This window comes from Tasmannia lanceolata, unplaced genomic scaffold (assembly GCF_043159265.1).
Source record: "Tasmannia lanceolata isolate RefF3 unplaced genomic scaffold, GAP_Taslan_0.1 ptg000003l, whole genome shotgun sequence".
Taxonomy (NCBI): Eukaryota; Viridiplantae; Streptophyta; class Magnoliopsida; order Canellales; family Winteraceae; genus Tasmannia; species Tasmannia lanceolata.
The window spans coordinates 5,301,113-5,326,293 of NW_027518680.1; the positions used below are offsets into that span (position 1 = coordinate 5,301,113).

Genomic DNA, 25,181 nt, shown 5'->3' on the forward strand with positions numbered 1-25,181 from the left:
GTGTGTAGGTAACTTACCTACACAAGTGTGTAGGAAATGTTATATATATATATATATATATATATATATATATATATATATATATATATGAGAAAACGGTTCCTACACACATGTGTAGATAAGTTATCTACACACTAGCTTAAAATACAGTGGGGGCCACATTATTTGGGTGATCCAAACCATTCATAGGGTGTCCACAAAAAATCAGATCCATATGATCATCCTAACCATTCGAACTGTGGAGGCAAAAAATGGACTAATTTATGAAGGTTTAAAGACATCCATTTTACCTCCACAAATCGTAGGGTTGGGATGATCCTATGGATCTGATTTTTTGTGGACACCCTATCTGTGTGAGGACCATTCAAATGAATGGTTTGGATCACCCAAACAATGTGGGCCCCCACTGTATTTTAAGCTAGTGTGTAGGTAACTTACCTACACAAGTGTGTAGGAAATGTTATATATATATATGAGAAAACGGTTCCTACACACATGTGTAGATAAGTTATGTACACACTAGCTTAAAATATAGTGGGGGCCACATTATTTGGGTGATCCAAACCATTCATTTTTAAGGCCCTCACATAGATAGGGTGTCCACAAAAAATCAGATCCATATGATCATCCTAACCATTCGAACTGTGGAGGCAAAAAATGGACTAATTTATGAAGGTTTAAAGACATCCATTTTACCTCCACAAATCGTAGGGTTGGGATGATCCTATGGATCTGATTTTTTGTAGACACCCTATCTATGTGAGGGCCTTTAAAATGGATGGCACGGACCGACATTAATCCCTATGTCCCAGAACACAATGTCATTATGCTTATAGACGGTCGAGTTCTAATGAGATTCCATCTTCGGTCCCCAACATTTTCATAAGCTAAAGCCATGTTTATGCTGTCTTTTTCTTGCATCTCTTCATTTTCTTTAGTGATTGAGCCAAATGAATTTGTTTGCTGACCATTATTAAAGGCATTTGCGTCTACCTCAACTGGCTAAGGTTTTCTGCCCAACATTGAAGCCACACATGTTCATATGTTTAGGACAAATTTGGGTATTTGATTTGGAATTTGTTAGTCCCTAGTTATACGATTGTAAGTGATGTATGAAAAAAAAATTCTTTCATAGTATTGAATTATCATTGGAGGAGGAGTGGGGCGTTGGTTCTATTTCCACCCCCATTTCTAGCCATTCCGTCCTTGTTGACTTCTTGTTTTCGCTTACAAGTGGCATTCCGTTTAGTGGCCCATGACCTGTTAGGGACAAAAAATAAAGAACATGAAAGCACGAAAGTAGGTGTGTGTCAGCCTGTTAGAGTCTCTCTCTACAGTTACACAGTACCCAACCAATACCAGCAAAGTGAGTTCTGGTTCTTTTGAAGGCCACTAGCAAATAGTTACAGCCTCTGTCCTTGGATTTAAAGGAAAATTTCATCTTGACTGATTTAAATCCATACACATGCCTCTATAAAAGTTTATTTTAATCCAAAACCATACCTTTGTAAAAATTATTTTAATCCAGAATAAAGCCTTGTTGTAATAAAATTTTCATCGTTCAAAAGAATGCAGAATAAATCCTTGCTAAACATTCTCAGGATCTTAGACGTGTTCTCAAATTGGAGCGAGCAAATCATCAAGCTTGGCCAACAAAATTGCAAACAGCTGCTCTTCAAGGTGGCAAACGGGCTGTGCCGGCCCGCGGCCCGGCAAGGCACGGCACGCCACAGATAGCTACAGTGAGGCATGTCGTGCCGGCAGGCATGAAGCCGTGAGCCGTGCCGGGCTTGGTTGGGCGGCCCGTTTGGCCAGGTATGGCACGGCACGGAGGCCCGGCACGGCATGGCCCCTGAGCCCGGTTCCCCTTTATAAAATGTTTTTTTTAAAAAAAAACCCGAAAATACCCTCCAAAAGTTGTTTCAAACGGCTAGTTTGGGGGGTATTTCATCCAAAACATATATTTTCAAACAAAAAAAAGAACACGGGCCTGCACGGCTGGCCGCGGGCCGTGCCGTGCCTAGCCTCGAGGATTTCGGCCCGGCACGGAAGGGGTCATGGCACGGCACGGCCCATGACCCCTTCCGTGCAGTGCCGTGCCAGGCCGCGGGCCTATCCGGGCCTCATTTGGTCGGCACGTTTGCCACCTTGAGCTGCTCTCCTACTTGCTGCTGAATGGTTTTTTATGGTTAATGGAATGGCTAATTGTAAGGGTGGAAATATCACCCCCATATGACACGCACACACACACAAAACACTAAACACTATACACTATGCTTTGATATGTTCTGCATTTTATATATGACTAGGAAAAGTGCACGTGCGTTGCACGTGTGACCCAAGACCTTAAGTATAATACCATTTTAAAAAAACATGAGAGTACAAGTATATTATTCTTCTGATTTCATTGGACCCACAATGTACCTCTTCATTGCCATGTGCTTCTTACCATATTTCTCTCTGTATAGAAATGTTGAGGATGCAATATCATGGTTAAAAAACAACTGAGTTCAAGCATTACAATCATTATGATAGATAGATACATTCATAAGATGTTGCTACATTACAATCATTATGATAGATAGATACATTCATAAGATGTTGCTAAATTACAATCATTATGTTAGGTAGGAAACAACTTACAAAATTACGTAGGAGGAGATTATGAAGTGAAAATAACACAAATTTAAGACCAATGTCATTAGGAAAGTTTGGAAAGGGGAAATGGAAATTCAGCTAAGATTAGACAAGCAACATGGTGGATCTTCCCAATAAGTCTATTTCCTTGAAGCTAACTTGGAACCCATGAGAGAGGGAGATCCAAAACTGAAAATAGATAAAATATGGATCACTAAACCTACAGTTCTAGCAGATCAATTGTCTTGAGTCACATAATCAGCAAGGTTGAGTCCACAACTTTACTTTAAGCTAGCAACATACAACAAACAACATCAACTGCCAGAGATAAGGGTTGATGAGACCAATGACAATATTACTACTCTTCATTTGATGTCGTTTGAGTATGGAAATAGCCATGCAGCCCTTGTTGTTTTGACCACAGATTTCGTGGGGACTACTTTTCAGTAATTCAATGTGGGAAGCGAAGTCGCTTCCTCTGTTCCACTTCCTGATGTCTGATCCCACCACTCTTTTATCACATTCTCAACAGCTTGTACAACTCCTCCATTACAATCTGAGTCCTCTTTTTCCAATGTCAAATAGGTGAAAATGCTAGGGAGGCCTCCAATATCCACCTGTAAACAAAATTGCCGGTTTGTCAAGTGCAAAAAGATATTTTGTTTCCAATTACAAATACTCTGAATGATGGACAATATCATCATACTACTCTGAAATGTTATATTTAAAAACTGGACATTTTTCCAAAAATTAGACGAAGGAGATAAAGTATATGAAATGGTTTATAGCATCGCTCTTAATATTTACAACCACAAACCCTTAATATTTACAAACAAAAGATTGAAGTCATTACCCTTCGTGTCTCCAACTGCAGAATCCAAGTTCGTTCCTCCACCCGCTTTATCTATGACTGCAAAGAGGCAGCTGTACATCACATTGGAAGGATTGAAGGGACCTCATTGCCATCGTACACTCCAACTGACAAAATAAGCAAGTTATTAAATCACTAAAAAAAATCAATGGGAGGAGAGCTCAACAGAGAGATGTGCATTTTTGGAGGAAAAAAAGTAATTTCAAGACCAAGGTATTCTCACCTTGCAATCGGCAGCTATCCTGCAAAATGTTGGTCGCTGTCTTCAAAACAAACAGGGCCTTACTAATCATCCCATGATCAAAACTGATATTCATCCGAAGATCCATAAAGCAACAACTCACCAAAGAAAATTAATAGCGAAGAGAAATCCAAACCACGGCAATGCAATCCGACCCAACCACTAAAGCACCAAAATAGAAGAAAGCCATTCACATAAATACTGAGGCTGAATGCTGTTGAAGTTGCATCCTGATATCGTTGACAATCTGAGACCAGATCATTTATGTTGCATTTAGCCTCCAAAAATTCCATCTCGTCCATCCCTCCTCCAGTGTTCCAATAGAAGAAAGATTTCTGTATAAACATAGCTGTAAATCGCTTCGACACTCTCTGTGACAGTAAGTTTCATCTCCTGGATTGAGTTTCCAATAACCAAGAAGGTTCTGATGATACGAAAATAATAACCAAGTCTGATGATATCTTCTTTTTGATCTATTGTTGTTGTTGACACCACAACAATAACCAAGAAGAAAATCTAAACAATCTAAATAGAGTACCCTCTTTAATTAACAAAAAGGAAACAAACATAAGATCATGCTTGGTTGTTTAAAACACATTCTCTTGGTTTAGATAAAGAAATCTAAAAAATACACTTTATCTTAATATTTAGAGGCAAAATTATAATAGATCAAAATTTTACTTGAATGATTAAAATAAGATGTTGGTATTATTATTCATGACATTCTAAAGGAATATAAATGTCAGTAGACCAATTTCAGAGAGGCAAGTGTGTCCTTTGATAATCAACATGATCAGTCAAGCCTACACCAAACCTAATGATTCGGTTAAGAAAACTGAATTATACATTTAATTTAAACCGAACAAATATTGATCAGAACTGCTAATAAAATCCATTAAGAGCATATATTACTGTAGACACCCCATTTTGACCTGACCCAATTTTCGAAATCGAATAAATTCCCGAAAGCTGAGTGCAGAAATTTTTTGAAGAATCGAGCCCTGAATGCGAAGAAACCCCAAAATTTTATTGACCCACAGTGTTCACTAATTGATGCAAATTTTCCCAGGATGGTTAACCTCTTCGAGAGCGTCCCTACAAATTTCAGAAGAATTGGACGAGCAATGGGCATAGGCCATAGGATCAAAAGGAGAATGGATGGCTGAGATTAGGAGGAGGGTTTTAACCCTGGCTATAAAATAAAAAAAATCTCGTGGATACAGAGAGGGTGATTTTTTTTGGGAAAAAGGGGAAGGGCAGCAAAAAGAAAAGATCCAGAGAGAAGGAGCCGAGGCACCACCACCCTTCACCACCCTTCACCACCATCTACCCCCTCTCTTCACCTCCACCAACAGCAGCCACCAAAGGGGGTCTTTTAATTGCAGAAGCCACAGGTGTTTCTGATACTGCCCAAGGGTACCCAGAGACGCCTGGTATTTGGACGAAAGAGCGGGTTGAAGCTTAGAAACCTATTGTTAATGCCCTTCATGGAAAGGAGGCATCTTCTTTTGCCAGATTTGGCACGTTGGGAGAGTCTCTAATTCTAGCTATCAGCCTAATGAGCAAGCTCCAGTCTCCTCGACCTGCACATCGTTGACACCCCAACCTCAAACCAGTGGAGAGGAAGCAACGTTCTCGCCCCCAAGACGGTTAAGGACGGATGAAATCCCTCAAATCATTGATGATTTTAGACTCGCTGCAAGAAATGCGATAGAAGCTGCTTCTCTTCCGGCAATTCCGGTACCGGCACCGATACTCCAATGAGCGTTTGGTGACACCGATACTCCAATGGGCGTTTGGTGACTGCGATTTCGTCCAGCACAGGTATGTGGAATTGCTATGTGTTAAGGGATTTCATGGTTAGGGATACCCCTTATTATTTTCCATCATTCTCTTGAGAATATTATCAGTATAACTATGTTGGGTTAGTGTGTCATCTCAGCTGGTCTTCAATATTTAGTTGCATGTTTTGGGCTTGCAAATCTGCAACCTCTTTGTTTCCCTGGGATACTCTTTGTGTTTCGAGATCCCCATCGATTTTGGGAACACTTCGTCAGGTTTAGGCGATGACGGACGGCAACCTCTTGAGCCAAAACCCCCTTTCGATCAAAAGGGATAAAAATACATAAAAATCAAATAACAAAAATCCAAAAAAACATCAAAAACACTCAAAGGCGTATTTCGAAAGCAATTCGAACTACGTTGGCTTGATCCCTTTCTACAGGGTACATAGGCAGCTTGGGATCGTCATCCCAAGTTCAGTCAAACTTTTCAATAAAATCATTTAAATCCTTCAAAAAATCATTTCAGCATCAAAAAATATCTTTCAAGCTTTTCCCAAAAATACAAAAACCAAAATGGGCAAGGATGGTGATTGCCAGGTCACTCGGAGCCTTCTTTTCATTTCATTTCCGATTTTGATCGTGGTTTTCCGATTTTATTGGTTTTCCGACGTTTTGTCGGGTTTTGGGGTGGGCGACGACGTAGCGTGGTCCCTTTACAGGGATTGTCCTCGCTGAGCCCAACGATAGGCTATGACGATCGTGAGACCTATCCGATCTTCAGCGGATCAGGATTGCTGAGCTTGATTCATTAGAATCGCTCCCTGAGCCTATCGTACGCTCCCTTTTATTTTCCCTGGCATTCTCGGTCCTCATGTACCGTCGATTTATCGATTCATTTCTTTCCTCGCATCTTTTAGTTTATCGTGTGTTTGTCTTTGGTTCCTTGTGTGTTTACTTTCAGCTTGCTTATTCTTTGTGCGCTATTTACTGCTTTTCTGCTTACCATATCTGATATTGCTTGTTTAGCTGTAGCTGTGCATGCGGATGTTACTGCTTTTCTAGATGTGATGGGTTAGGAGTAGATGCGGTGAGTTAGGATTTGGATGTCTATTTTCTTTTGCCCATCCCCGGATCATGCATGCTTAGATAGACGTTTTCTCGGGGATGCTCGTTCCCATTTTACATGATTTTAGCCCAAAACTTTTTCAAAATTAATTAAAAATGGCATAAGAGACCAGGTGCTTGCACTTGGGCGAATTGGGGGCGCTTAACACCTTCCCCATTCGTCATCAGGCACGAACTTTTGTATCTCTGGTTATCCGTTGCAACAGAGTATTTCGTGGGATCCAGGGCCTACTTCCTTGGATGGCGACTCTTCTTTGTTATAGGTACATCTTGGTTCCGGGCTAGTCCTTGAATCGAGAGATATCTCGTTTATATCGCCACCCATGCTGTGAGTGGCATCATTTCGAGAGTTCCTTGGTAGAGCTCTCCTTCATATTGTGGAGATCTTAGAGGACCGGCGTGGGATCTCGTGTCCCTCGTCGCCCAGCCGTCCTCGGGATCTACAAAATTATTGCTTAGTATAAACAAGTCCTTTTATAGACAAATTATTGCTTAGTAGTGCATAAATCATCAACTTTTTGGTCTCACATTCTCAGAATTAATCTACAAAATTGTTGATCACCTGTAGCAATTAAAATACAAGAAAATAAAAAAATTGGCTTCATACCTCAACAGACCCATTATACATTAAAAAAACGCTGACCATCTGCGCTAGTAGCCTAGCAATATTGCAAGCTCTGTGTATAGTTCATATGAAGAATAGACAATGACTAAGAGAGACACCAATGCCACCGGACCAACTGCGACTTGACTCAATGACTCAAATATAGAATAAATAAAGATAGGAATGAAACCAGAATCTGTGTATAAAAAACGATATAATTCAATCAAGAAAAGAAAAGTGTAGCATATAAGGGAAACCAAATACACTGAAAGGAATAAAAGTGCAATATACTCAAATGAAAGCAAAAATCTCTTAGCATTTCCAGGAATTATAGTTCACAAATGAAATAATCACCTATCTCCATGCAGAAATTCTCTTGAATATACATCAACAAAGACAAAAATTGATCAAAGAAGACGGTGAAGAATAAACACACAGAGAGAGAGAGAGAGAGAGAGAGAGAGATACCTACGGAACAGGCGCTTACGGTGATTCCAACCATAAGATCGTCCTGCAAATACTACCTACGGAACAAGCGCCTACGGTGATTCCAACCATAAGATCGTCCTGCAAATACTCTCTCCACCTGTAGCTTTCCCAAAAAAAGAAAAGAAAAAGTACTCTCTCCACCTGTAGGTTCATGCTCTTGAGCTCTGGATGCCATCTGGAAGCAAAAGGATGGAAGAAGAAGACAACAAAGAATTAGAAGATGGAAGGGGTTCTTTAGTCTGAAGAATTTGGATGTCGCATACACTTGACTTCACATTGTTGGAGATCCATTCAACGAAGTTCAGTTCTTGTTCAGCCATAGGCCCATAGCAGGGGTCATGCAGCCACATATCATTATAGTAAAGAGACATGTAATTTCGTAAGCACAGTTCCTATACTGTATTCAAAGCAACCATTTTTTCTGAGGATATTATATTCAAAGCAACCATATTTACATATAAACCATATTCAAAGCAACCATATTTACATATAGACCGTATTTAAAGCAACCATATTTACATACAAACAGAGTTCAATTTTAAAAATATGCAAATTTAAGTCATCGTTTGTTCTGGAGAAAAAGTTTGATTATATCAAAAAACACTGGTAAGTTCGTCATCCTCCTTTGCCTCCGCCTAATTTTGCATATCCTGAAATAAATTAGATGAAAATAATAAATGATTTGTACAAATAAGAACTTAAAGACAAATAATAAGAATTAGGGACAAAAAGTTACTTTCCATCAAAAAAGATTCGTAATCTTCATGTGCCATTGAGTTCATTTCAACTTTGATACCCTGGAATCCATCATTTGAAAATGATAAATCAATTGTAGGAGTGAATATTGCCAAAAAATAATATGAAAGAGTTGAAGTTTTAATGATTTGCAGAAAGAAATGGATGAGCTACAAACTAATACAATCTAGTTATCTGGCAGAAGTGCAGCTATTTCTGCTGGAGGCTTTTTCCACTCTTCATCATCTATTTCTTCAATGTCAACACACGTGTATTGCCGTGAAGACACATACTCAATTCATATGTACATTTTCAATGAGTGCTGGACTGAAAATGAACCAACACACAAAAGCTGAATTGAACTAATACTCGCACCTTAAAAAAAGACAACGTAGAACCACTACAAAGAAGAAAAAGGGGATAACCATAATAAGGTAGTTTCTTATATGAACCTAACTGTGGCATATAATTTTTTTTCATCTCATCCAATCCACTATGGTTTTAATCACCTTTTCTTTATTCTCGAAAAGGTGATCAGGTTTTGGAAGATGGGTGTAGCCATTTGGGTGGGGTTGGATTTGAATTGAGGGAGAGTTCTTCTGTCGTAGTTGGGATTCGAGTGAACTCCAGTACATCTCCTTTGCAAGATATTTCTTTGGAATAGAAAATTATCTATGTGAGGAGTTTATGTGCAAATAAAATTTCCTTAAAAATATATGAAAAAATTTAGAGCAAGAAATTGTAACTAATTAAGAAGAAAAAGGGGATAACCATAATAAGGTAGTTTCTTATATGAAGCTAACTGTGGCACATAATTTTTTTTCATCTCATCCAATCCACTATGGTTTTAATCACCTTTTCTTTATTCTCGAAAAGATGATCGGGTTTTGGAAGATGGGTGTAGCCATTTGGGTGGGGTTGGATTTGAATTGAGGGAGAGTTCTTCTGTCGTAGTTGGGATTTGAGTGAACTCCAGTACATCTCCTTTGCAAGAAATTTCTTTGGAATAGAAAATTATCTATGTGAGGAGTTTATGTGCAAATAAAATTTCCTTAAAAATATATGAAAAAATTTAGAGCAAGAAATTGTAACTAATTATTCAATCAGCACAAAAATTTTTAAAGCAAATGAACAATGAAAATGAACTACAAAAATTATAAACACATGTGGATTAACAATATTTTGAGTGGATTAACAATGTATTATTATTTTAAATTTTAAATGTATCATTTAAACTAAGGCTTTCTGTAACTACAACGAAAATAAAAGGAAATAAATTTATTCAGTGGATTAACAATATTTATTATTTTTATTAAGAAAGTAGGTTCAAAAAATTAAAAAGTTAAACAATTGTGAGAGGCAACATGAAATACATACTAAAAGCAAGTGTAACTACATTTGCATGCCCTAAAATTGGTCATTTCTTCAATGATTCAATATCTGTCGATAGTTCTTCCGGCTCGACTGATAAAACAGATGTTCTATGTTAGAAATAAATGGTTTGTGATTAAGTAAAATTAGTTCAGGTGGGTTTCAATTTTGGCATGCTTGGGAGTCAATCAATGATTTTTCTTTTCTTTTTCTTTAGATTGAAAGAGTTAAAGCATTGGTAGACTTTTCTGTTACCTTGAAGAGAAGGTACCGAAAGACAAACCAACCAGTGTATCCAAGCCCAACTAACTCCAGAATCTTTGGAAGCTGGTAAGAAGCAACCATTAAAAACAAGTTTACCAAAACAATCCAACCCAATGGGCATTTCTTCCAGAAATTACAACAACCTAACGGCCAATAAAAATCCCAAATTACCGAAATTTAAAACCTTGGTTTCTGCTTTCAAAATAAGCAAATAAAAAAAATAAAACCAGACTTTACCTAAATCTGCAGAAGAAATGAAGGAGATGAGATGTGCAGGTAGAAGAGAATGGTTTTGGAGGATTTAATATAAATAGAAATTACATACCAGGGTTTCTTGCTTGAACAGGGTTTCTTGCTTGAAAGGAGATTCACTTAGAGGGGAAACGTCCTGCATGAAGCCCCATATGCAGAGAAGCCCACGCGGCATTTTTTTTGCCCAAAAGGAGGATCGATTGAAGCAAGTGTACATTTGGAAGAAGCAAGTGTCGAGAGAGATAGCGTATTTTAGGAAAAAATGGAGGAGAGGTAGATGAAGACTATGCAGAGAAGCCCACACGGCATTTTTTTTGCCCAAAAGGAGGATTGATTGAAGCAAGTGTACATTTGGAAGAGGCAAGTGTCGAGAGAGAGCGTATTTTAGGAAAAAATGGAGGAGAGGTAGATGAAGACTCCTGGTCGTTTCTTCTTCTTCGATTAGGGCGGATATACCTATGAATCAAATGACTTAGATGCCCTTGTGAAATTGGCAGAATTCCTGTGGTGCAGTATAGTTTATGAAAGGAGATTAAGGGGTATAACATTAAGGGATACAAATGGGAATATGAAGGGCAAACAATCGACGAATTTGCCTCACGTGAGTTTTTTGGACATATATGGAGGGGCAAATAAGGAGGCTGATGTGCCGATAATGGGCTGAAAAATTGGGACCTATTTGGAAGTTCAACAAAAAGAAAGGGCATGATACATAGGGAATTTTGACGAAAGTTGGTTGACGAATTTTCCTTCGTTTACGCTTTTAGAATAGTAAGGATTACACAGTGCTTGATTACCTTCCATGTTGAGTCCTTTTATTGTGATACAGCTCAAATATTGAGGTCTGTTGATGCTATTAATTCCTTGATTAACTTGGTTCCATGCCTGTTAGAGAATATGAATTGAAGATATTGCTTTAATTCCCGACTCATGACCCATGAAGACACAGTAGACAAATACTTGTATGGATGTATGTCATTCTGAGCAAATAACGTACAAACGTATATTAAGAAAGCACAATAAGATTGTGTATGCCTGGATGTTGATTAATAGTGCTAATTGCTCTAGTAAGTTAATCTAATTGCTCTAGTAAGTTACTCCACTGGCTTGGCGATTAAACAAGCTGTGCCCAGTGTCCCATTTGCATATATCTGCAATAGAAGTTTGACATTTTTTTTATTTGTTTCTGTTATTGCTTTTATCAGTACTGTTTTTTTAATTTCTTGTTCACTAGTTGAAAATTCTTTCGTGTTTTTTAATTTCGGTCTAGACCGAAACCGAAATCGGGTATGCCTTAAAAGGTTTGTTCTTCTTTTTTTTTCTGCCGAAATTTCATTTTTCTGAAATTTCATCTGAAATTCAAGGAAATTCTGCCAAAAGTCTCCATTTTATTAATTAAATAATCTTTTCCCAAAATTTTGCTAATTTTGGCCGAATTTTTTTATGAAATAAAATACTATTTTAATTGATTTCGCCGGATTTCACCCTAAATTTCGAAATTCAGTGAGGACCGAAACGCATTCCGAAACTGAAATTTGAAACCATTGTTACAGTGAGGACCGAAACACTAGATTGCCACTGATTTAACAGAGGTTGGATTTCGATGTACGCCAAAGTTCAACGAAATTCGAATCTCTGAAAAACAGAGAAAAGCAGCAAGTGACAATCGGACGGAATCCATTAGAACGATTGCTTCGCTAAGCACGTTTCTTTTGATGTAAAATGGTTGTAAAACAGATTTTACATGAATTTGTTTTACACCCTCTTCATTACGCTGAGCCTTGTAAATTGATGGAAAATTTGAGGGGAAAGTGACCCCAAAGTAAAGGTTAGTGTACTATTATTAACAGGGGCGCAACCCGAGTCGGGTTGGGTCGGGTTGGCAAAGGCCAACCCAACCCTGCCAACCCGATCCGATTTCCAAACCGACAAGGTTCAACCCAACCTGACACCCCCAACCCAGCCCATCCCGACTTTTTAAGCTTACACAACAATAAATGGATAAAAACTGTTGGGTTTCACTTGGGTCGGGATGCCCAAGCCCTCAACCCGAACCCGAGTTCAACCCAACTCGACCCGATTTTTTTTGAGTTGAACGGTTGAACCCATAGTACAGTACTAAAAATTCGAGCCATAGAATTTCTCAATTCTGACGCAAGGTACTTATTAGATCAAATAAGTACATTAATCCAATCGAATTTTTTTGTGGTATTCCGAATAATGGACTTTTATTCATGAGGGATCTGAACCGTTGGATGACATTCTCTTTTTATTGCCCATATGTTGATCATCGATCATATAATCAAGATCTTTCAATTTTGTGATCTACAGTTAGGTGAAATGAAGGTTTTGTATTTTTGGTCGCACGGGGAGATTGGGGGGTGGGGGCATGAGGCAACCCAATGGTTTTAAATTTCGGTTTTGGCTAAAATTTCGGACTTATCCGAAACTGAAATTTCGGTCGAAATTTGGTACACGCGCTCGAAATGCCGTTTTTTCGGTCGAACCCCCCGCCCCCCAGTGTATCATCTTCCTTCTAATTTATATAAGTTCTTTGGTAAGCAATTATGAGAAGCATAAAAAAATTAGGCCCACATATGTGACGTCAACATGATCTACATTATTCATTTAGTGGCCCCCTCCATTGCATGAAGATCACATACGGGATGAGTCTCACCATTTGATTTGTGGCATGTACATTGATTTTTAAGCAAAATCGAACTTTACCAAATTGGGCTGGCCCAGCCGATCAACCCGAAATGCTTTCTACACCCAATTCCAATTGGGCAAAGTCTGCCTAACCCGAACCCACCCGACCCGACCCTGATCCGCTTATATTCTCCTCCATAGTCCATACTATATAAAAAAGGTATCATTTCATGGGCCCATCAAAACTACCTCCCTTTCTCCCATCAGCATTCTTTATTTTTCTTGGGCAAGAAGATTATTGAGACCCTACAAGATCCATTCATCATATGCAATCATTCACAACTAATTTCTCTACCTTTTCCTTGTTATTCATTTGGAATGTAAGAAAGGAGGTAAAACGGTTTCCTTATTTTCTTTACAAGCTGGTAGGTTACAGTATTACACCACCACCTTTGAAATTGTAAGCCTTCTACGCAAGCTTTCTCTCTAATTATTTGGTAAGATTTCAATAGCTACAGCAACAAAGGAAAGGGAGGAAAAAACATGCCTTGGAATGAAATGGAAGTGATCTTTTTAAACCTACTTTTCCACCATGTCTAACAGACATATTCAATCGTCAATTACAAGATACGGAAAAAATTGAATACAGAAAAAGAAACCCATTTTTATTTGAACATTAATATACACAGTGTATCAACTTTATTACAATCCATGAACAATAAAATACAGTATTTTTCCCATCATTATTTTGTAGAAACAAACAGGAGAAGTAAACTTTCTTCTTTCATTTCCTAGTTCAATCCAGCCTGAAATAAATAAAAAATAAGAAACACAATTACAATACTATCATTCAATCCAATAATAACAAAAATAAAATGAATACAAAATATTGCTATTGAATTTTACCTTATGTGGTCCTTCTCGATTTCTAATGCTGAAAGAGACCCACAAAAAATTCCCAACTGAACTAGAAAATTAAAACCCTTTTTAATTCATGTATATCTAATGGATCAAGAATACAAAATTACACCACCCAAGATCTTAATACAAGTATATTTAATTTCCTTCTCTTTAGAAGCAAGGGCATGGGAAAACATTTCCTATTGCAATCCCATTAACATATTTGCATGAGCTAGTTGTGGTTGTCCCTCCACTTCCAACCAAATTAATGTTATTCAACACTATCCCATGACATGGAAAGCTCTTGCTGCAATCAAATTCCACAGCCACATCTGAGGCACTTGTTCCTTTGATGTTATTGTAGACCACATTACTTACTTCCACACCTGTATTCTGCAAAACACGTCAAAATTCTTGTTGGATTTAAGTGCGAGATCCTATTTAGAAGAGTGAAAGTAAGAAAGGGTCTGGTGGGGGTTGAGAAATCACCTTTTCTGGGCATGGTTTGTTGGAGTCACAGTAGTTTTGGTCAATGATTATAGGATTGGTGACATCGCGCATGGCAATGTTTTGAAATTTTATGTTGCTTGCATTCCCTGAACCTCCCTGAGTTTAAACAAGGATGACCATAATATTTAATAAACTATAAAGAATGACACATAAAAAGAAAATATGTACTGGCATACACCAGCATACTACATATATAGGGGGGAAATGGGGAGGGGAAAAATGGGCAAAAACATGTATACACCAACATACTACATATCATCCTAACCCTGCCAATTGTGGAGGGGAAAATGGGCAAAAACATGGACACACAGTGTCTGCCCATTTTCCCCTCCAGCTTTGATTGGGTTAGGATGATCCTATAGGGCTGATTTTTGGTACATACCCTATCCATGGAATGGATAGGGCCTTCCAAATGAATGCTTTGGATCACCCCAAAAATGTGGCCCCCCATTGTTTGTGAGCTATATTTAGATAAGCTTATCTGAGCATCTGCTCACGAACCATTTCCTCATGTGTGTGTATCGGAAAATTGTTCCTACGCTCGAGCACAGATAGCTTATCTGCGCTCGAGTGCAGAAAACAGGGGTGGGCCCATATTTTTTAGGGGATCCAAAGCATTCATTTGATGGGCCCTATAGCAAAAATGAATGCTTTAGTTCCCTCCAAAAAATGTGGGCCCACCCTATTTCTGCACTCTTTCCTATACATGTAAGGGTTAGGAAAGAGTGTCTACTGCATGGAGTAGATAAGTTATCTACTCCATTGGAGAGAGAGAGAGAGAGAGAGAGAGAGAGAGAGAGAGAGAGAGAGAGAGAGAGAGAGAGAGAGAGAGAGAGAGAGAGAGAGAGAGAGAGAGAGATGATATCTGCACTCCCGAGTTTTGATAATGGCACTTTATAGTAACCTCTTTTTTTATTGGCTGTTGAGAGCTTGTAGGAAATGCTAATAAAATTGTTATCTTACAAAAAAAAGGTATATAGAAACTGCAACAACTTCTAAAATCTGGTTAGTAAAGGAGTTTAATGCCACTATTGAAATATGGGAGCCTGGGTATTTTCTATCATTATGTACTTATATACAAACAAACCCTTACCTGGCAGGTTTTGATCCTGACCCCATTTGTTGTTCCAACAATATTAGCTCCATCTACTATTACTTGGGAGACATGGGCTTCTGAGTTGCCAGATCCCAGGCTTCCAATACTGGGTTCACGAAAGCAAGATTTGGGAAAAAGACAAAAAAAAAATGTTAAATTCTTGTTAATTAGGAAATGTTGGAATTAAAAGTTTCAAGAAGGTTTGGATTGAGTTTGAGACCTGATTCCATGGCCTGGTCCACAAGTTATGTCTCTTGCTTTGACGTTTTGAGACCCACTTACTATTGAGATGCAGTCATCACCTTAAAAAATAATGGTGAATATACAAATCATAATTGAGTTCCATTGAAATAAAAGAAGAACACGAAATGGCATCGTTTCATCTTTTTCTTTCTCTTTACCTGTTCCGATGACACAATTTGTTATTTGAATGTTTTGAGTACTTGTGATATGAATTCCATCTGTGTTGGGGCTTGTTCCTGGTGCAGTTATCATGAGATTGGAAGCTTGGACATTGGTACATCTCTCAAAAGAGAGATGAATTTGTTGGCTGTCCCTAATGCTGAGGTTAATCACTATCAAGTTCATGCATGAAGAAAAGGTCAAGGCCTGTTGAAAAAAAAAACCCAAAGATGGAAGAACATCAGTTCCTTTCTTTAACTACTTAACCTTTTTTAAGATTTTTATAGAAAGAAAGCTGAAAGTGGAGAGGAAATGTATTTATTTAAGCATCTCTATAATGAAACTAAACATGTGATCGGTGGAAAGAGAACAGGAAATGTACCGTTGGAGCCTGCGTGCAAGGCTGCAAATTCACAGATGAGGAATTAAAAAAGAATTAGCCCTTGTTGAAAGAAAATGCAAGTTTGTTATATCGAATTTGGTGATTGTGAATTCAAAAAACTTACAAAAGCTTTGTTGATTTTGCAGGAGTTTTTCCACCATATCTCTCCATTCCCATTGATAGTCCCAGCCCCATCAACTCTAAGATTCTGAATATTCTTAAAGTTAATCCAGTATCTTCGATCCCGGTCCCAATCCGATCGATCTGAGGAAGCTTCAATGGTTCCATATATCTGATGCATTAGGAAAAACAAATAAATATAACATGTATATGAACTGAAATGATAAGGGAAACAAATACACTTAATAATTTGCATGGGGGTCAATCTTCATATACAAAAAAAATAAAGACCCATATGTGTTTGCCTAATTAAATTTATCTCACCATTACTGTGACAGATGACTTGCAAGGACCTGAGAAGGTGATTGGCTTAAGAAGGTAGTTTTTATTCTTAGATATCACAAGAACAGATGGACCAGATGAACAAGCTTTCTCCCAAGCCTTCTCAAATGCCTGACAGTTACACCATATAGAAAGTGAGACTTTTCAAAACCACACAAGAACAAATAGACCCATTCACAAACAAAAAGTAAGACATCATCAAAACCCAATGAGGATTCAATCACAACTGTGTGATTTTCTGTTTTGTTTTTATCATTTTTCTATTGGTTCTTACCTGTGTATCATCTGATCCATCACCTTTAGCTCCAAAATCATCCACATTCACCATTATAGGTGAAGAATAAGGACTCTCCGCGTGAACTAACCGCTTGAAACTAAATAATTGGGGTTCGCCATAGCCTATTGAAGTCGCGAATTCCTCCCCGAATTCGCCGGCATCTTCGTTGATAGTGCCGAAATATGTAGGATAAGCACTTTTGTCATAAGGAGAGGCTTCATCAACATCATCAGAGAGTGGGTCCTCAAGAAAATTGCCATAACAGGAATAAGAACAACAGCATAGCATTAAAAGGGGGAATAAATGTCTTTTTAGACCCATATCTCTCACTTGTAAGAGACAGATAAAACAATCAATCTGATATGTAGTACTTGATGTTCAAGAGGTATGGTGGTGAAATCATGTCATGATGAGTTTCTATATATATAGAAACCAGTGGTAGCTTTTGAAGCTACTAGTAGGCCGAGAGAAAGAGGGAGAGAGATTACAGTTTGTACTCGATCCATGGCGGCTGTGGATAGTGTGTTCTTCATGATAATTCTAAGGTATGGATTGAGATACAAGAGATTGAGACGTAAGGATTTCTTGGGCGGTCGCTGACCTTATTGCACCACCTTCTCAAGTCTCTTGTTCTCCAAACGAAAGAAAAAATAGAAAAGGGAAAAAGATTTTTCTGCTAGCTACCGCCCTTTCCTTTCCCCATTTTCCATGTTACTCATAATCATGCATGTACATATCCACATAGGTAGACATGCATATGTATCATATACAATAATACATACATGAAGCTTATAGATTTACACAAATTTGGGGCGCTAAATAGTACCCCCGGTTCTAATACCACTTGTCGGGACCAGGGTAGAACTCATCCTTAAAAGCTAGCCGTTAAGGGGAAGGTGCCCAAGCCCTTATAAGCCCATCCACATCTTTTTCACTTTTCCAATGTGGGATCTCTTTGCATTCGTGTGGAACCCTCAACAATACGAGGAACACCATACATGTAAGCATAAACATGTGTTCAAATCTTTCCCAAAACCCCTTACATAGTTTCTTTTTTCTTTTTTTCTTTTTTAACTCAAGCCGGCACCTTAAATTTTATTAGTAAGAAAAAATAGTGGAAGAGGGGGACATGCTGCCCGACCTCCAACCCAAAGATATACAATGAACTAAAGATTGCCTCTATAGCTAGCAATTCCCAAATGCTATAAATATTATAAGAGAAAACGGTTCCTACACATATGTGTAGATAAGTTATCTACACACTAGCTTAAAATACATTGGGGGCCACATTATTTGGGTGATCCAAACCATTCATATTTAAGGCCCTCACATAGATAGGGTGTCCACAAAAAATCAGATCCATAGGATCATCCTAACCATTCGAACTGTGGAGGCAAAAAATGGACTAATTTGTGAAGGTTTAAAGACATCCATTTTACCTCCACAAATCGTAGGGTTGGGATGATCCTATGGATCTGATTTTTTGTAGACACCCTATCTATGTGAGGGCCTTTAAAATGGATGGCTTGGATCACCAAAACAATGTGGGCCCCCACTGTATTTTAAGCTAGTGTGTAGAGAACTCTCTACACATATGTGTAGGAACCATTTTCTCGTATTATAAAACCCCATATCAGCACAAATACTATAAATCACATGAATGGATATACTCATGAAAATATGTATGCATGAAGTTGTAGATGATGTGCATGAAGTTATGCATCCATGCACATGTACAAACAGATGGACCCCCTAACAGTGATCATATTTTGTCACGCGGGTTGGCCAAATGTATTTTTTATTCATAGATAGATGGCTTATGGTCTACGGAAGAATGGGTTCTATCCATTGTTTATTGCCACGCCCACATATCCATGGATTGCAAAGGATATCGACATGAATGTGGGTGATGTCAAAGGGGTGGAAAATGTCTCAGATTTTTTTCCTCCACTCTTTGTGGGAGAGGAGGTAAGAAAAGGAGAAGGTGAGAATGTGGTAAGAGAACGGCATTTGAGTGTGTTTTGGGGCGATGGTAATGTTTATACCATGAGTTGCCGTGGTGAGTTTGGGAAAAGGAAGGGATGGGTTTGGAGGAGGGCTCGGCGTTTGTGACTTGGGTTTGTTGCTTTTAACGTTTGGGTTCAAAGGCTTATCCTTGTGACATAAATGTTACCAAGACTTCATTGCATTTCTTTTATTGGAGGGACCCTTTTCTTTTCCCATTGTGGTATATGATTGTGGGTGATCAATGTTTGCTTTGCCTCTTTAGGATTAGTGACGACTCTAGTGAAGGAGAGTTCATCCATTGGATGACAAGTATCTCAAGGCTCTTATCGATGGCCTCCAAGTGTCCTTCCCACGCCGCAGGTCTCATCAGAGAGTCGTGCTGCTAGGGGTGTTAGGAATCTTAGGGGGCTATCCTTGTTTTTAACCTGCTGAATTTACGAGCGATGCGTATGAGGAGTGTTGAGGATGATTAGATGGCGTCTTAACGAATGTCGTAGTCGAATCTAGTGGTAGAGGGAAGACCAAGGCTTCATATGAGCCATTAGATCAAGAATCCTGCCCTGGAAGGCCAATTCAATACTAGAATATCCGTTTGATGTTGAGGAGTTTGTGTTTGATCGGTGAATTGATTACTTTCTCTTTTGATATGGGCCGTTTGATATGTGTACTATCCTGCCCACATAGTACACATATCGTCGAGAACGTATGTTGGTTCCATTTGAATCTTTAATAGCTTGCCAAAAACATATGTTGCGTCCATCTATATGGCTTAGCTTTTTTTGGCAAGCTATTAAAGATACCTTAGGCTCTGTTTCTTTAGTCATAAAAAGGGCGTAGAACAAAATTTATATCCATTTCACTAAAATGGATGTAAAATTGATTTTGTACATGTGACATGTTATGTCTTGAGACACGTCTCTTTGATTCCTTCTTCTTCTTCTTCTTTTCTCTCTTTTTCTAATTTGTTTGTATGTCTTTCCAAAAGTCGTCTTTAGATTTAGATTGAAGGATGGTTAGGTATCTTATCTTTCTTTTTATATAGCTAAGTGTAGATCCATTTTTTTTTTATAGGTAAACTGGGGTTAGACAGACCCCGACCCCAATATATTAAGAAAAAGATAGAAAATTACATCCGAGGGTAGAGGGACTCCAAAGAGTCCTCCAATACAGCTAAGTTTAGATCCAGATTGGACAAAAGGGATGATCCAAACCGTCCATTAGATGGCCCACAGCCTAAATAGGTCGTGCCCCAAAAATCATTTCAATAGGTTGATCCCAACCCTCCGATCTATAGAGGGTTAGGATCAAGTGATCAACCCTCTAACATTCAAATCGGAGGGTTGGGATCAACCTATGGTGCTAGCCATAACCTATTCAGGCATCAAACCCTTAAAAAATAGATTAGCATGACAAAATCACCATCCTTTGCATTAAAAAAAAAGCCATCTAACTAGATTAGCATAACAAAATCACCACCCTTAAAAAAGCCAAGTGACTTGCGGGTGCCCGCGGGTTGACCCGACCCGACCCATGTTTTTGCGGTTTGGGTCACCTGCGGGTTAGTTTTGACGGGTCACTAAAACTCAGACCCGTGCCCGCAAATTTGCGGGTGGGTCGGGTCGACCCGCGGGTACGGGTCGCTTTTGCCGGGTCTACTTAGCACAATTGTGTCAACAAGTAGTGTCCCATCAGGATCAACGGTTCCAATCATCAAACATGTACAAATGGCGATGCCCATCCAATTAAGTCCGATAAGAAATGCCCCAATCGTAAGAGTTTTCCCAACATCATCTTTGTGGCTGATAGAGATTTTCTTTTGGCTGAATTAAGCAATAGGAGCAATCCACTCTAACTTCTGCCTTGTCATTACAGTGGCATATTTGGATTGCCGGAATCAGACACAGGAACAGGCATCAGATTCCGATTGTGCCGGATTTTGGGGTTGGAATGAGATTTTTTTCAATTTTTAATTAATTTTTTGAATGAGAATCAAAAATAGGTTGCCAATTCTGATTCCTAATTCCGGCAATACAAACTCAGCCTACAAACAGTCTTGCCCGTTGCACCTAGAAAATAAGCAACTCTGAAACCAATGAACTCCCTCCGTCCAAACTAGCTCTAATTTTCAAGGATCTAATCTCACTCGTTCATATACCAGTATGCCATCTGAAGTTTTGTGTTTTTTTGGAAGGTATCCATTTGAACCTTTGTGCACGTCCTGAATTCCGATACTTACAATCATTCCAGGCAAAGCCCATCTCTTCGCCATTTCCATTTCCATTTCAGGAAAGAAAATTATAGAGTGGGTTGGGTTGTTAACCTTTGGCGATTTTCCCATGATTTAGAACGAAAACGGAAACTAAAAGCTCATTAGTAGCTTTCAAAAACTCCAAATTGTCAAGTGTGCATTTTGTTGGAATGAAACCAACAAGGTTGGAGGGAGAAGATGAGTTTCAAGAGAAGAAAATTGTTCTCTTGATATCAAACACAGAAAGAAAGTAACCCAAGTTGTTGTACTACTCAAAACCCTTCAATTTTCACTTAAAGAACCTACAAATGAAGAAGATACAGTCTAAAACATAACCTACATTCCAAATCCGAATTTAATAAGACTTAACTAATCTTAGCTTCCCTAAGTACCACTAACACACTATCACATGAAAAATAAATGACTAGCACAATTCCAAAACACAAAACATAGTCCCTAGGCCATTAAATGCCACAAAGGAGATTTCCAATGTGGTCAAGAATCTTCCAAGCCAAGAAGTCAAGTGGATAGATGATCATGATCTTTTGGTCAAGATTAATTTCCAACAGCCCCCCTAAAGCTAGACCACTACAATACCGAGTTTTGCCTTCATCTTGATGAATGTATCGGTCTTCAAAGCTTTTGTAAAAATATCCGCAACTTGATCTTGAGTCTTGCAGAAACGAACATTGACAACTCCACCATTTACCAAGTCTCGAATGAAATGATACTTGATCCTTATGTGCTTGCTTTTGCCATGAAAAACTGGATTCTTTGTGAGTGAAATAGCCGAACTATTATCACAAAATAAATGTGTACCACGTTCTTGAGGATGTTTGAGTTCTTCTAATATCCATCGTAGCCAAAGACCTTGACAACCCGCCGAAGATAATGAAATGTACTCCGCTTCCGCCGTAGAAAGAGCAACAACCGATTGCTTCTTTGATGTCCAAGAAATTGCACCCGAACCAATGTTAAAACATAGCCGGAAGTACTCTTGCTATCATCAACACTTCCGCCCCAATCACTATCACAATAACCAATCAAACTTGAATCTTTAACTCTTCCATAACGTATCCCATGATCAACCGTTCCACTTACATACCTTAGGATTCTTTTACCGGCTTCCCATTGACTTCTTTTTGGTGATTCCATAAATCTACTAAACATACTCACTGCAAACATAAGATCCGGTCTTGTAGCCGTCAAGTACATGAGACTACCGACAAGACTTCTATAAAGAGTTGCATCAACTCCTTTCTCATCCTCATTCTTGCATAGTTTCAAACCAACTTCCATATGTGTGCTAATATGTGTAGCACCTTCCATTCTAAACCTCTTTAGCAAATCTTTTGCATACTTCTTTTGAGAAATAAAAATTCCATCCTCTCTTTGGTTGACCTCAATACCAAGAAAGAAATGGAGAAGACCCATGTCGGTAATCTCAAAATTCTTGCATCATATTTCTTTTGAATTCTTCACACATACTTGAACTGTTGCCGGTAAAAATTAAATCATCAACATATAAGCAACAATCAAAAGCTCACCTTTAGTGTTCTCTTTGATGTAGAGGGTGTGTTCATAAGGACACATTTTAAAACCATTCTTCATGAAATATCCGTCAATGCGACTATACCATGCCCTTGGTGCTTGTTTCAAGCCATATAAAGCCTTCTTCAATCCGCACACTTTGCTTTCTTCACCTTTCTTCACATAACCGGGAGGTTGATTAACATACACCTCCTCTTCAAGAAACCCATTTAAGAATGCCGATTTGACATCCATTTGATAAACCTTCCAACTATTTTTTGCCGCCAAAGCTAGAACCATACGAATTGTCTCAAGACGAGCAACGGGAGCAAACACTTCTTTGTAATCAATGCCATACCTTTGCTTGTAGCCTTTTACTACTAAGCGAGCTTTATATTTTTCAACTTCACCACTTGCATTCAACTTTGTCTTGTAAACCCACTTCACACCGATAGTCTTTTGTCCATTTGGAAGCTCTGTTAGCTCCCAAGTATCGTTCCTTTGGATTGAACACATTTCTTGATTCATTGCTTGCTTCCACTTTTCTTCTTGACATGCTTCCTCAAAACTAATCGGATCGGCATAGGCAAACAAAGCAAAATTTGCCAACTCTTCATCGGTAATTCTTCTAGACTTTTCATAAATTTCTCTTATGCTTTTCGTCTTCCTTGGAGGAGAGTCAGAGCTTGTTGAAGACGATGAAGATGATGGAGCCGAAAAAGATGGAGAAGAATATGGAGTGATAGTAGGAGCCACATCCTCTTCATTTTCTTCAATTCCACTATCATGAATATCTTTACTTTCATCCATATCTACCAAAACTTCTTTCTTCTTCTCACTTTGATTCCAATTCCAACATTCTTCTTCATTGAACTTCACATCCCTACTTATGACAATCTTCTTAGTCATGGGATTGAACAACTTGTACGCTTTTGAACTTTCACTATATCCAACAAGGATACATATTTCAGATTTATCATCCAACTTTCTTCTTGCTTCATCCGGCAAATGAGAGTAGGCAATACTACCAAAAATTCTCAAGTGAGAAACACAAGGCTTATGACCACTCCAAGCTTCTTGAGGAGTCATACCTTGAACACTTTTTGATGATGCCCGATTCAAGAGATAAATAGCACATGCAACGGCTTCCGCCCAAAACATATTAGGCATCGCTTTAGCTTTCAACATACTTCTAGCCAATTCCATAATCATCCGATTCTTCCCTTCGGCAACCCCGTTTTGTTGAGGTGTGTACCGAGTGGTAAGTTGATGCCGAATCCATTCTCTTTCAAGAAATTCTCAAACTCATGAGAAACATATTCACCACCTCTATCGGAACGCAAAGTTTTTAACATGAAACCACTTTGCTTTTCAACCAAGCTCTTGAAAGTTTTAAAACATCCAAAGACTTCTGATTTTTCTTTAAGAAAATAAAGTCATGTCTTTCTACTATAATCATCAATGAGGTGAGAAAATATCGATTACCTCCAATTGATGTTGTTTGCATAGGCCCGAATAAATCCGAATGCACTAGCTCAAGAGGATTTGATGTCCTCCATGCCTTTCCAATGGGAAAAGAGTCTCTTTGATGCTTTCCAAGTGCACATCCTTCACACACTTGATCTTAGCGGTCGATATTCGGCATGCCTCTCACCATATGCTTCTTGTTCATGAGAGATAAAGTGCTAAAGCTCAAGTGACCATACCGAAGATGCCATAGCCATGACATATCTATGACAATAGTGTTGAAGCAAGGAAAAGCTTCACTTTGAAACTTTAGAGGAAACATCTTGTTTTGAGTCATTCTCACCTTGGCTATGAGAACATGATTCTTGTCTTTGATTTCACATACATCTTCCTTGAAATGAACATCGTGCCCTTTCATTAGAAGTTTCCCAACACTAAAGAGATTGTGCTTTAGACCGGGAACATAAAAAACATTGGAGATGCGCTTGACGCCTTTCTTTGTTTGAACAAGAATATCACCACTTCCCCTTACGGAAAGCCTCTTGTCATCACCCGTTCGAACTTCACTTTGGAGATATTCATCCAACTTTACAAATACGCCTTTGTTGCCGGTCATGTGGTTACTACAACCACTATCAATATACCACGTCTCTTCAAGAGCCACTTCTTGCACATTACAAACAAGAAAAAGTGTGTCTTCTTCTTTACTTTCTTCTTTCTCATGCATGAAGGTGGAGTCTTTCTTACTTTCTTCCGCAATCTTCTTTCTACAATACTTCATGGTATGACCAAACTTTTGACAATGATAGCATTGAATTTGGGATAGAGGTCTTCCTCTCCTTCTTCTTCTTGTAGAAGAACCACCTTCATCTTTTTCA

The 25,181-nt window shown here is 38.6% G+C and overlaps 2 protein-coding genes across 4 annotated transcripts; both read right to left on the reverse strand.

Moving 5' to 3' along the window:
- Positions 1 to 2,572: 2,572 nt before the first annotated feature.
- Positions 2,573 to 10,783, reverse strand: LOC143860433 (protein CURVATURE THYLAKOID 1B, chloroplastic-like). Of its 3 annotated transcripts, XR_013239716.1 has the most exons (8): positions 10,359 to 10,461; positions 10,113 to 10,184; positions 8,488 to 8,548; positions 7,731 to 8,401; positions 3,853 to 4,142; positions 3,732 to 3,767; positions 3,491 to 3,615; positions 2,573 to 3,254 (listed from the first exon to the last, which is right to left on the reverse strand). XR_013239716.1 is itself a non-coding variant. In XM_077371082.1 (4 exons), exons 1-4 carry the CDS (start codon positions 10,588 to 10,590, stop codon positions 8,367 to 8,369), a joined length of 312 nt encoding a protein of 103 aa, XP_077227197.1. In that variant the 5' UTR covers positions 10,591 to 10,783; the 3' UTR covers positions 8,150 to 8,366. The 3 variants fall into 3 exon arrangements, 1 of the variants encoding a protein (XP_077227197.1); XR_013239715.1 differs by having other exon boundaries at positions 3,732 to 4,142; XM_077371082.1 differs by lacking the exons at positions 2,573 to 3,254; positions 3,491 to 3,615; positions 3,732 to 3,767; positions 3,853 to 4,142 and having other exon boundaries at positions 8,150 to 8,401; positions 10,447 to 10,783.
- A 2,883-nt stretch (positions 10,784 to 13,666) lies between these two features.
- On the reverse strand, positions 13,667 to 17,715 carry LOC143848866 (polygalacturonase-like). Its single transcript, XM_077357927.1, has 10 exons — positions 17,049 to 17,715; positions 16,757 to 16,885; positions 16,437 to 16,604; positions 16,313 to 16,333; positions 15,930 to 16,137; positions 15,749 to 15,830; positions 15,526 to 15,634; positions 14,412 to 14,528; positions 13,929 to 14,315; positions 13,667 to 13,828 (listed from the first exon to the last, which is right to left on the reverse strand). The coding sequence occupies exons 1-9, from the start codon at positions 17,370 to 17,372 to the stop codon at positions 14,094 to 14,096; spliced, it is 1,380 nt and encodes a 459-aa protein (XP_077214042.1). The 5' UTR covers positions 17,373 to 17,715; the 3' UTR covers positions 13,667 to 13,828; positions 13,929 to 14,093.
- Positions 17,716 to 25,181: the final 7,466 nt, after the last annotated feature.

Coding starts and splice junctions, on each gene's coding strand:
- LOC143860433 (XM_077371082.1), bottom strand. CDS start 10,590: ATGTACACTTGCTTCAATCGATCCTCCTTTTGGGCAAAAAAAATGCCG. Junction 8,549..10,112: donor TTCGGTACCTTCTCTTCAAG/GTAACAGAAAAG, acceptor GATGGATTCCAG/GGTATCAAAGTTGAAATGAA. Junction 8,402..8,487: donor CGAATCTTTTTTGATGGAAA/GTAACTTTTTGT, acceptor AATTTATTTCAG/GATATGCAAAATTAGGCGGA.
- LOC143848866 (XM_077357927.1), bottom strand. CDS start 17,372: ATGGGTCTAAAAAGACATTTATTCCCCCTTTTAATGCTATGCTGTTGT. Junction 16,605..16,756: donor AGTCATCTGTCACAGTAATG/GTGAGATAAATT, acceptor CTAATGCATCAG/ATATATGGAACCATTGAAGC. Junction 16,138..16,312: donor CTTGCACGCAGGCTCCAACG/GTACATTTCCTG, acceptor TTTTTTCAACAG/GCCTTGACCTTTTCTTCATG.